General features: G+C 49.6%; 1 protein-coding gene across 1 annotated transcript in view; it reads right to left on the bottom strand.

The window, feature by feature from the left end:
• LOC122173729 (deleted in malignant brain tumors 1 protein-like) overlaps positions 1-12,686 on the bottom strand; it is a 142,568-nt gene that overhangs the window by 99,917 nt on the left and 29,965 nt on the right. The window contains exons 6-7 of the mRNA XM_065570733.1: positions 12,147-12,476; positions 1,216-1,545 (exon numbers count right to left, since the gene is read on the bottom strand). Coding sequence (XP_065426805.1) covers positions 1,216-1,545; positions 12,147-12,476 — 660 coding nt within the window. The remainder of the gene's footprint in view (positions 1-1,215; positions 1,546-12,146; positions 12,477-12,686) is intronic.

Here is a 12,686-nt window from a genome sequence, read left to right as displayed (position 1 = left end):
CACATCTGGCACATAAATATTTTGCTACATCAGCTAAAACAGTGCCATGTGAATGCCTGGTCTCACTTTCAGGTAACATAGTTTACCTTTGCAGGGGATAATGCTGCTTGCATCTTGTTTACAAACTTGTCTGTCTGAGCGACTGGATGAACAAGCTGTAGGACTGAGTGGATTTGTAGAATCTAAAATTTTACATTGTTTTATCTTTGATTGCAGTTATTATTTGTAAATCATTCAACATTTCTAAGTTTAACTTTCCTGATAAAGAAATTGCACTACAGTACTTGTAGCAGGTGAACTGAAAATACTATTTCTTTTGTTTCTTTTTTACAGTGCAAATATTTCTACTGTACAGTTTGAATTCTGTGTTGTAATTTAAATAAATATATTTGAAAATGTAGAAAACATCCCAAAAAATGAAATAAATGGTATTCTATTATTGTGTAAAGGCACAATGAATTATGCGATTAATCGTGATTAATTTTTTATCTCACAATTAATCTCGATTAACTTTTTAATTACTTCACAGCCCTCCTCCTCACAACTACTATGCAGCCACCTGTAGCATGGAACAGGGTAGATGGGAGACAGGGCACTGAAACTCATAAGCTGTGTAGGAGAGGAAGTGAGGAAGAACCCTGTCTCCAGTCACAACAGTGGGGCATATTACAACTTTATGGGTAATTAGCTGATATGTAAATCACCCGGAGTGACTTAGATAGGAACCCCACACTTCATAAAGGGATCGCTGAGTGGCTGTAGGATTCATTCAACCCCAAATCCCACAAATGGGATGTATGGTTACCGCTACCCCATTGTTCTGTAGAGGGGTAGGGGGATCATAGCGATCAGCGACGGGGAGGGTCTCTCACAGAGGAACATGTACTGCTCCCTGCAGCACAGGCCCAAAGTGGTGTCCTGGGGCACGGTGGCCAGCACTGACTTTGAGGGGAGAGTGCCCCCTGCTGAACCCCCCATCCCCCTCCCTGGAGCATAGGCACATAGAACTGTGCAGGGAAAATGGGGTCAGCAGTGACACCATGGGAAGAGCGACACTTACTGTGACCCCGAAACAGCTCCCTACAGTACAGGCCCTTAGCATCATGTAGGGGCACTGGGGTCAGCGCTGACTCAGACAGGAGAGCTGGGTCTGTGCTGAAAGTTTCCCAGCTCGATCCCCACACTATCCACAGTGACATGATGGATGCAAGTTACCTGAGCACACAACACCGGCATCTTCTCCGTGGGTACAGTTATTGTGTCCCCAAGGCCGAGCCCGGCAATCGGAGAGGGCAACTTCTGTCCCTGTGCAGTTGACATAATCCAGCCAGATACGATCAGATCCTCGCCCAAATCGAGCTCCTCGTGGGGCTGATAAAGCCGTCCCACAGCCCAGCTGCCTGCATACAACTCCAGCATCCTGTAAGTCCCAGCTGTCATCACACACGGTTCCCCACTGCTGGTTGTAAAGCACCTCAACCCTCCCAGCGCAGCGACTCGGGCCGTTCACCAGTTGGATCTGAGCCACTTCTGAGATGCCAGCATCTGCAAACACCCAAGGAAAGAAACACTGAGGGAGGCTCCTGTGCAACTGATCTTTTGTGTCGCTCGGGAACGTAGCGCCTCTGTCCAGTCTCTGCACAGAGCAACTGCCTGTCAGTGTCTCCCCACCTCTGACCAGGCTAATCACTTGGGCAATGTTGACGTTTGTCCACTTCCCCCCCGCCCCCCCTCCCCCTGGGCCAGCTGTCACCTAGCTAGGCTGTCACCTAATTAGGTAGACTGGATGGCAGTCTGCCCCACTGCTCCAACTAGAGCACTTAAAAAGATCACCCCCTGCACTGCTGGCAGGAAGCTCCTGGGGAGGAGATTTACACCCTCACTCCTGGCACTGGTATTTGCTCCAGAGCGATACTGTGCAGTGCTGTGGGGCACACGCTGGCAGAAGCATCTTGGTGATTGGGAATAACCCATGTCATTAGTGGTTGCCTGAGCCTGACATCAGCATCGAATTCCATCGCTCCCTGAAAACGTCACCCAGAGTCCATGCCCCCTAGAACTGCCTGTGCAGAGGCAATGCACACTTCTTGCAAGCAGATCGGCCCCCTCCTGAAGCAAACACCTGTCCCTGCGGGTCTTCCTAACTTGCCATGACTGACTTGGCAACATCGTTTTGTGGCAGTCATTGCTGCACTCGTGTCTACTGCTGCCAGCCCAGAACCAGTCTCAGATGAATGATGGCAGAGCTCAGCTGACAGCTGTGTCCTCACACAGGGGCAGCAAATCTGGGATAGAGAGACTGGCGTGCTGATGCATTTTCAGAAGCCCTAACTTATATCTGCCCATTTACAACCTGAGACGCAGATCTTGGACTAGGCTTAATGGGCCCTTGAGTGTACTGGCCAGAGGAATTGCTGCAATGGAGAAATTTGGCTTAGCCTGTTCTTCTCAGTGTGCCTGTGGGGCAGCAATACAGACAGTCCCACATGGTGGAGCAGAGCCCCGTTAGAAGACTAGATGTTCAGAATGCACAGTCAGATGGCTGAACAAGCTAGAGCAAGGGTGGGAGAATTACGGCCTGTGGGCTGCATCTGGCTTGTCAGAGCTTTGGATCTGGCCCATGGGATTGCCACCCCTGTGGCGCCACTGGCCCCAAACCACTCCCAGAAGCGCCCGGCACCACGTCCCTGCATCCCCTGGGGGCGGGGTGGGGGACAGATGGCTCTGCGCGCTGCCTTCACCTGTAGGCACCACCCCCCACATCTCCCATTGACCAGGAAAGGGGAATCTTGGCCAATGGGAGCATCGGAGGAGGTACACGAAGCCGAGGGCAGCGCACGGAGCCCTCTGCCCTCCCCCAGGGGCCGCAGGGACGTGGTGCCGTCTACTTCCAGGAGCAATGCGACGCGGCGCAGAGCCGGGGCAAGCAGGGAGCCTGCCCTGGCCCTGGTGCATACCGCTGGCGCCCCGGAGCCACTCCAGGTAAGCAGCCCCCAGCCGGAGCCCGCACCCTGAACCCCTATCTCACCCTGCCTGCACCCCAACCCATTGCCGCATCCCACACCCCTCCTGCACACCAACCTCCTGCCCTAAACCACCTGCCGCATCCCACACCCCTCCTACACTCTGACCCCCTGCCCTAAGCCCTGTCGCACCCCACACCCTTCCTGCACCCCAACCCCCTGCTCTAAGCCCCCTCCCGCACTCTACACCCCCTCCTATACCCCAACCCCATTCCCTGAGCCACCAATACGTGGCCCTCGGCCAAAAAGTTTGCCCACACCTGAGGTAGGGGTAAGCAAGTTTGGAATGAGTTCTCCCCTGACAGCTAGTGATGAGCTGGGGAGGGGAAAAGGCTTCAGGACCAGACTGTGTTTACAAGAACACACTCACTCTGACTAGGTATCCAGCAAACAGCTGTGTTGTCTGATGCTGGCTTAGAAATCAATCGAGCTCATCACCAGCCACCGACAGTACCAGGAGGCGTGAGCTGGAGCAACATCATGCTTCAACTATGAGAAAGGGACTGAGAGACTTTTTCCGTTGGACCATATGAACTGGAACCATAAACTCACTGAACATTAAATCTCACCAAATGAGGGTAAATCCATCCTCATCGTCGTATCCACTCATTAAACTCCACACCTGAACATAGCCATTATATGAACAACATACCCTCGTATCTCGATGTCTGTACTTTGACCCGTTAACCTTTTACCCCCAATTCGGGATATTGCTGTCCTCGCTTACAGACAACCCCCCAACCTAAAGCAAATACTCACCAGCAACAACACATCACTGAACAAAACCACTAACCCAGGAACCTATCCTTGTAACAAACCCCGATGCCAACTCTGTCCACATATCTATTCAACTGACATCATCATAGGACCTAATCACATCAGCCATACCATCAGGGGCTCGTTCACCTGCACATCTACCAATGTGATATATGCCATCATGTGCCAGCAATGCCCCTCTGCCATGTACATTGGCCAAACCGGACAGTCTCTACGCAAAAGAATTAATGGACACAAATCTGACATCAGGAATCAAAATACTCAAAAACCAGTGGGAGAACACTTTAACCTGTCTGGTCATTCAGTGACAGACCTGCGGGTGGCTATATTACAACAGAAAAACTTCAAAAACAGACTCCAACGAGAGACTGCTGAGCTAGAATTGATATGCAAACTAGACACAATCAACTCCGGTTTGAATAAGGACTGGGAATGGCTGAGCCATTACAAACATTGAATCTATCTCCCCTTGTAAGTATTCTCACACTTCTTAACTGTCTGTACTGGGCTAGCTTGATTATCACTTCAAAAGTTTTTTTTCTCTTAATTAATTGGCCTCTCAGAGTTGGTAAGACAACTCCCACCTGTTTATGCTCTCTGTATGTGTGTATATATATCTCCTCAATATATGTTCCATTTTATATGCATCCGAAGAAGTGGGCTGTAGTCCACGAAAGCTTATGCTCTAATAAATTTGTTAGTCTCTAAGGTGCCACAAGTACTCCTGTTCTTCTTTTTGCGGATACAGACTAACACGGCTGCTACTCTGAAACCTGTCATTGCAGATTATGTATTCCTTACGCCACCTGATCCTAAACTGAGCTTCGCACCCCTTGATAATCTGTATGTTATTCCTTGATAACCAGAAACTTCTATGCTTAAACTTAAACCTGGGTTGTCTCATGCTGGGTTACAAATTACTGTAGTACTTGAATGCAGGGGTAGAGAAACTTAATAATACTGTAAAAAGCAACAGAGGGTCTTGTGGCACCTTTAAGACTAACAGAAGTATTGGAGCATAAGCTTTCGTGGGTGAATGCCCACTTCATCAGACGCAAGTGATGAAAAGACTGAGCCGGCTTTTGTAGGTGACAAATCTGAGGAACTGCCAAATTAAGTGCAAGAATGTAATAAGAAAAGCCAAAGAGGAGTTTGAAGAACGGCTAGCCAAAAACTCCAAAGGTAATAACAAAATGTTTTTTAAGTCCATCAGAAGCAGGAAGCCTGCTAAACAACCAGTGGGGCCCCTTGATGATCGAGATATAAAAGGAGCGCTTAAAGACAAAAAAGTCATTGCGGAGAAACTAAATGGATTCTTTGCTTCAGTCTTCACGGCTGAGGATTTTGGGGAGATTCCCAAACCTGAGCCAGTTTTTGTAGGTGACAAATCTGAGGAACTGTCCATTCCAAATCCCACCTGCCTCCCCTCTGTCGGAGTATTACAGCAAGAAGGAACTGAGCAGGTGGCAGGTCGGCAGTGATCGATATACACTGTCATGAAGGCACAATTTCAGGGGTCTCCACAGCCGACATGACAGGTACCTCTAGGGGGAAAAAACTTCCAATGATCGTGCACACAGCATGGGCAAACCTATTGGAATGGACATGAGCAACACATATCGAAGAACAACAGTTACGAGAGGTAGGTAACCATTTTTCTTTTTCGAGTGATTGCTGATGTGCATTCCAATAGGTGACTCCCAAGCACTTTCCCTGGCGGAGGGGTCAGAGGTCACCTGGTTGAGGAATGCAGGACTGTCCTGCCAAAGGCTGCATCGTCCCTTGCCTGTTGGGTAATGGTGTAGTGTGATGTGAAGGTGTGGACAGAGGACCACGTTGCTGCCTTGCATAGTTCCTTGATAGGGACCTGTACCAGGAATGCTGCGGACGATGTCTGCACTCTCATACAGTGCACCGTAAGTGAAGGGGTTGGAATTTTAGCCAGGTCATAGCAAGTCCTTATACAGGACGTGATCCATGATGAAATGCACTGGGACAAGATCGAAAGCCCCTTCATCCTTTCTGCGATTGCAATAAAGAGCTGTGGTGACTTACGAAATGGCTTTCTGCGCTCAGTATAGAATGCTAGGTCATGCCTGATGTCCAGAGAATGGAACATGGGCTCTCTGTTACTGAGATGTGGCTTAGGAAAGAACACTGGTAAAAATATGTCCTGGTTCACATGAAACTGGGAGACTACCTTTGGCAGAAATACGGGGTGAGGGCGTAGATGCACCTCCTGTCTTTATAAAAGACTGTATTATAGTGGGGCTTGGAAGTCAGCGCTCTGAACTTGGCTACCCTTCTGGCCAACATTATGGCCACCAGAAAGGCCACCTTCCAAGAAAAGTAGGACAGAGAGCAGGTTGCTATGGGCCTGAAAGGGGGCCCCATGAGCATGGACAGGACCAGGTTGAGGTCCCACTGGGGAATGGGCCATTGTACCTGCAGATAAACTCTGTCCAAGGCCTTGAGAAACCAGCCCACCATGGGATTACTGAAGACTGACCTACCCGCTGCCCCCGGGTGGAAGGCCGAAATGGCAGCCAGGTGTACCCTGAGAGATGAGATTGCCAACCCCTGCTGCTTGAGGTATAACAGGTAGTCCAAAACAAGGGGAATTGGCGCTAGCTGTGGTTCGGTGCCCCTCTCCAGAGATCAGTTGGAAAAGCACTTCCACTTTGCCAGGTATGTGGCACGAGTAGAGAGTTTCCCACTTCCCAGCAGGACCTCACTCACTGGTTCCAAACACTGAAGCCCAAGAGGGTTTAGCCATGGAATTTGTTTTGTTTCTTGTTTACAGTGCAAATATGTGTAGTCAAAGATAAATATATGGTGAGCACTGTACAGTTTGAATTCTGTGTTGTAAATGAAATAAATATATTTGACAAGGTAGAAAACAGCCCAAAAAATGAAATAAATGGTACTCTATTATTGTGTAAAGGTGCAGTGATCGATGTGGCACAAGTAGAGAGTTTCCCACTTCCCAGCAGGACCTTACTCACTGGTTCCAAACACTGAAGCTCAAGAGGGTTCAGCCATGGAATTTCCGCGCCATGAGGTGGAGGAACTCCCGGTTGGGGTGTTGTAGGTGGCTGTGGTCCTGTGTGATGAGGCACACAGGAAGGGCTACTGGTCTGTCCACTGAGACGTTCATCAGCATGGTGAACCAGTGCTGGCGGGGCCACGCTGGCGCTATGAGGATAATTGAAGCTCTGTCCCAGCAAGTCTTAAGGAGGACTCTGTGTACAGCAGGTGACTTGTCCATGAAAGGTGAAAGGCGTCTGTGATGCAGCCTGGGCTGTGGTTCAGGAAAGAGCAGAATCGCTGGCACTTCCTGTTGCTCTGCATCACATACAGGTCTATGAAAAATTGAGTGTGTGATGTCTGGCCTGAGGTGACTGTGAAACGAGCGGCTGAGATGATCGGCTAGTTCGTTTTGTGCTCCCGGAAGATGCAACGCCTCTAGGTGTATCGAGTGGGCCATGCAAAAGTTCCACAGCTGAAGGGCTTCCTAGCTCAGGGGAGAGGAACAAGCACTACCCTGTTTGTTTATATAGAACATCGCTGCACCACAGACACACATGCTCCCTGAAGGTGAGCATGGAACGCTTGGCATGCCAGACGAACCGCCCTCAGCTCCCTTACATTAATATGCAGTGATACTTCTGCATCGGACCATAGGACTTGGGTTCTGATATTGCCCAGGTGCGCTACCCAACCGAGCACTGAGGAGTCTGTGACTAGCGACAGCGTAGCTTGAGTTTTGGCAAAGGGTACTCCTGCTACAGCCACCAGTGGAGAGACTGGAGAATGCGAGTGGGGAAGGTAACTATCTGTTCCAGTGGGTCCCTGCCTAGTCTCTGTACTCGCGCCAACCACACCTGTAATCTGGTGTGCTTGATCAAGTATTTGCAGGCCATCATATGCCCCAACAGTTTCATGCAATTTCTGGCCATGGTTGTGGGGAATCGGCGAAGGTTTTCGATAATGTCCATGAGTGCTTGGAAGCGCAGCTCTGTCAGGAATGCCCTGGCCTGTGTGGAGACCAAGAGAGCTCCTATGAATTCTATTCTCTGCATAGAGGCTAGTGTGGATTTGGGCACATTCAATATGAGGCCCAGCCTGTGGAAGGTGGCCTGAGCCAGAGACACATTCTCTGCCGTCTGTGCTTGTGACTCGGCCTTGATGAGCCAGTCGTCCAGATACGGGAATACTTGCACCTGACGTTTGCGGAGGAAGGCTGCAACGACCAACACACACTCTTTGTGAATACCCGGGGGGCTGCCAAGAGCCCAAACGGGACCAACCTGAACTGGTAGTGCTGGCCGCTGACCACAAAATAAAGAAAACGTCTGTGGGATGGAATAATGGAGATCTGAAAGTATGCATCTTTCAAGTCTTGGGTGGCATACCAGTCCCCTGTATTCAGGGAAGGAATGATGGCAGCCAGAGAGACCATGTGAAACTTCACTTTCCTCATGAATGTGTTGAGGTCTCACAGATCCAGGATAGGACGGATTCCACCCTTGGCCTTGGGGATGAGAAAATAGCAGGAGTAAAACCACTTGCCCCTGAACTTCTGAGGAACCTCCTCTATTGCCACTAGAGCGAGGAGTGATTGCACCTCCTGCAAGAGGAGTTGTTCGTGAAAAGGGTCCCTGAAGAGACACGGGGAAAGGGGCTGGGATGGCGGGAGGGAACAGAAGTGGATAGAATATCCCATCTGTACCGTGCTCAGGACGCAGCGACCTGAAGTGATATGGGACCATACACGGTAGAAGCGGGAGAATCGATTCACAAAGGGAGGGTAAGGATCCAAGTTTGATACTGATGCTCCGTCCTCGGGCACATCGTCAAAAGTTTGGCTTCGGGCCTGGGGGCTGTTTGGCCGAACCCCGGCCTCGGCTTGAGGCGGACTGTGGCGCCTCCTCCTGTTATTCCTGCACCATCTCCTGGACAAGTGTTGCCTCGGAGGCCCAGAGTAGAAATGAGATGGGGACTGAGGCTTAAATGGCTTTCCTTCAGGTGCAGTGTGTGGATCCCCAAAGGCTTTAAAGTCACCTTTGAGTCCTTAAAGTTGTGCAGGTGAGAATCCGTATTTTGTGCAAACAGGCCTGCACGGTCAAAGTGGAGGTCCTGGATCATGTTCCGGATTTCAAGTGGTATCCCCGACACCTGCAGTCACGTTCTGCACCTCATTGTAATGGCAGTGGCTATAGTCCAAGCTGCCGAGTCTGCCACGTCTAATACAGCCTGGAGGGAGGTTCTCAAGACTACTTTGCCCTCCTCGAGGAGCGCGCTAAACTCCTTGCACGAGTCTGCCAGGAGGAACTCCTGGAATTTTGCTAACGAGCTCCAGGAATTGAAAGCGGCTGAGTACCGCTTGCTGGTTGGCCCCCTGTCGAGTAGACCTTTCGGCCAAAAAATCCAGCTTCTTAATGTTCTGTGACTTTGGGGTGGGACCTGGCTGAACCTGTCACTCCTTATGATTTGCCACATCGACCACCAGAGTCCCTGGTTAGGAGTGGGTGAAAAGGTGTTCGTACCCTTTCTGTGGCAAAAAATAGCTTCTCGCCACCCCTATAGTCGTGGGTGGTATTGAGTCTGGAGTCTGTCACAGCACCCTAGGAGTGTTCTGGATCATTCTTATCAGGGGCAAGGCCACCCTAGAGGATGTCCACCATCGGGTCCAACTCCTCCGTGACCTCCTCTGCCTGGAGATACAGGTTTAGGGACACTCTCCTAAGAATGTCTTGGTGTCCCCTGGTGTCCATCGCCAAAGAGTGATGGTGCCCGCCATGGCCTCGTCCAGTGAGGAGGAGGAGAAGGCCCGTGGGACTGGGTCTTCTTCCCTACTGGCTCTCTGGAGGCTGGGTCGGGTGCCTCTGTCCCCGCCTCCCCCGTGACTGGACGTGGTTGCAGTACAACTAGTGGCACTAGTTCGGGCGCTGTACCTGAGCATGATGGCCCAGTGTGCTTGTCTCAGCAGGAGGGGTCTCTTGGCAGGGGGTGCTGGGCATAGGGATCTGTGGGGGAAGTCTCTGGGTGAGGGGGCACTGGAATAAGATCTGTTGGACTCCCCTTCCCTTGGTCAGTTTGGGACTGCAGTGAGGTAATGCTCACCTGACCATGAAGAGGGTATAGCAAAGCCAAGAGGGAAGAAAGAACATGATAAAAGGGAGAAAGGTTTGCCATGCTCTTCCTCTCTCTTCCACCTACATCGACAGACACCACACCAAGGGGTTGAAGCGCTGATTAAAGGGAAGAGCCTGGCTGAAGAGCAAACAGCTAGATGGTGATAAGAAGCATCTAAGTTTCACAGGGCATTAAAAGTGTTAAGATCAGCTTAGAATCCGTTTTGCTTTTATATCATTTGACAAAATCCGACTTGCTATGCTTTGACTTATAACCACTTAAAATCTATCTTCATAGTTAATAACTCAGTTTGTTTGTTCTACCTGAACAGTGTGTTTGGTCTGAAGCGTGTCAGAGACTCCCCTTGGGATAACAAGCCTGGTGCATACCAATTTCTCTGTCAAACTGGCGAACTTACATAAGCTTGCAGCATCCAGTGGGAATAACTGGACACTGCAAGAAGGAGGTTTCTAGGGCTCTGTCTGGGACTGGCGATATTGGCTAGTGTCATTCAGTTGCACGATCCAAGGAGCACCTTACATGTCAGAGGCTGTGTGTGAACAGCCCAGGAGTGGGGGTTCTCACAGCAGAGCAGGGTAAGGCTGGCTCCCACAGTCAAGGATTGGAGTGACCTACCAGGTAAGTGGTCCAGATAACACCAGAGGGGAACATTACAGTATCAATGTGAGATTTCTAAAGCTAGCTACAGCACTCGACCCAAGGTTTAATAATCTGAAGTGCCTTTCAAAATCTGAGAGGGATGAGGTGTGGAGCATGCTTTCAGAAGTCTTAAGAGAGCAACACTCCAATGCGGAAACTACAGAACCTGAACCACCAAAAAAGAAAATCAACCTTCCGCTGCTGGCATCTGACTCGGATGATGAAAATGAACATTTGTAGGTCTGCACTGCTTTGGATTGTTATTGGGCAGAAGCCATCATCAGCATGGACGCACGCTCCCGGGAATGGTAGTCGAAGCATGAAGGTACATATGAATTTTTATCACATCTGGGGCATAAATATTTTGCTACACCAGCTAAAACAGTGCCATGTGAATGCCTGTTCTCACTTTCAGGTAACATAGTTTACCTTTGCAGGAGATAATGCTACTTGCATCTTGTTTATAAAGTTATCTGTCTGAGAGACTGGATGAACAAGCTGTAGGACTGAGTGGACTTGTAGGATCTAAAATTTTACATTGTTTTATCTTTGATTGTAGTTATTATTTGTAAATAATTCTACATTTGTAAACTCAACTTTCCTGATAAAGAGATTGCACTACAGTACTTGTATGAGATGAACTGAAAATAATATTTGTTTTGTTTCTTGTTTACAGTGCAAATATGTGTAATCAAAGATAAATATATAGGAAGAACTGTACAGTTTGATTTCTGTGTTGTAAATGAAATAAATATATTTGACAATGTAGAAAACATCCCAAAAAATGAAACAAATGGTACTCTATTATTGTGTAAAGGTGCAATAAATTATGCGATTAATCATGATTAATTTTTTATCTCACCACTAATCACGATTAACTTTTTAATAACTTCACAGCCCTCCTGCCCACCACAACCATGCAGCCACCTGTAGCATGGAACAGGGTAGATGAGAGACAGGGCACACAAACTCATAAGCTGTATAGGAGAGGAAGTAAGGAAGAACCCTGTCTCCAGTCACAACTGTGGGGCATATTACAACTTTATGGGTAATTAGCTGAGATGTAAATCACCCAAAGTGACATAGATAGGAACCCCAAACATCATAAAGGTATCCTCGAGAGGCTACAGGATCCACTCAACCGCAAATCCCACAGATGGCATCTACGATTACCCAGCGCCCCATTGTGCTGTAGCCAGGAGGGTCTCTCACAGAGGAACAAACACTGCTCCCTGCAGCACAGACCCTAAGTGGTATGCTGGGGCACTGGCCCAGCGCTGACTTTGAGGGGACAGCACCCCCTCCTGATCCCCCATCCAGCTCCCTGGAGTACAGCCATCTAGAACTGTGAGGGGAAATGGGGTCAGGAATGATACCATGGGAAGAAAGACACTTACTTTCCAAAATGACTCCTTACAGTACTGGCCCGTAGCACCATGCTGGGGCACTGGGATCAGCACTGACTCAGACAGGCGAGCTGAATCTCTCCTGAAAGCTTCCCAGCCCCTTCCCTGCACCACCCACAGTGACGTGATGGATGCAAGTTACCTGAGCACACAACACCGGCATCTTCTCTGTGGTTACAGTTGTTGTCTCCCCAAGGCCGAGCTCTGCAATCGGAGAGGGCAGCTTCTGTCCCTGTGCAGTTGACATCATCCAGCCAGATACGGTCAGACCCTTGCCCAAATCGAGCCCTTCTTGGGGCTGATAACGCCGTCCCACAGCCCAGCTGTCTGCACACGACTCCAGCATCCTGTAAGTCCCAGCTGTCATCACACACGGTTCCCCACTGCTGGTTGTGAAGCACCTCGACCCTCCCAGCGCAGCGACTTGGGCTGTTCACTAGTCGGAGCTGAACCACTTCTGATATGCCAGCATCTGCAAACAACCAAGGGAATAAATTCTCAGTGAGGTTCCTGTGCATCTGATCTCTCATTTTTCTGGTGAACGTAGCGTCTCCCGCCGATGGATCTGACCGGTCTCTGCACACAGCCACTGCCTGTCAAGGGCTCCTCACCACTGACCAGGCTAATCACCTGAGCAATGTTGAAGTTTGTTCACTCCCCTCCCAGCCAGCTGTCACCTACT

This window comes from Chrysemys picta, chromosome 17 (genome assembly GCF_011386835.1).
Source record: "Chrysemys picta bellii isolate R12L10 chromosome 17, ASM1138683v2, whole genome shotgun sequence".
Classification (NCBI taxonomy): Eukaryota; Metazoa; Chordata; order Testudines; family Emydidae; genus Chrysemys; species Chrysemys picta.
Note: the sequence above shows the minus strand (reverse complement) of the source record. Positions and strands in the feature narration are given on the sequence as shown.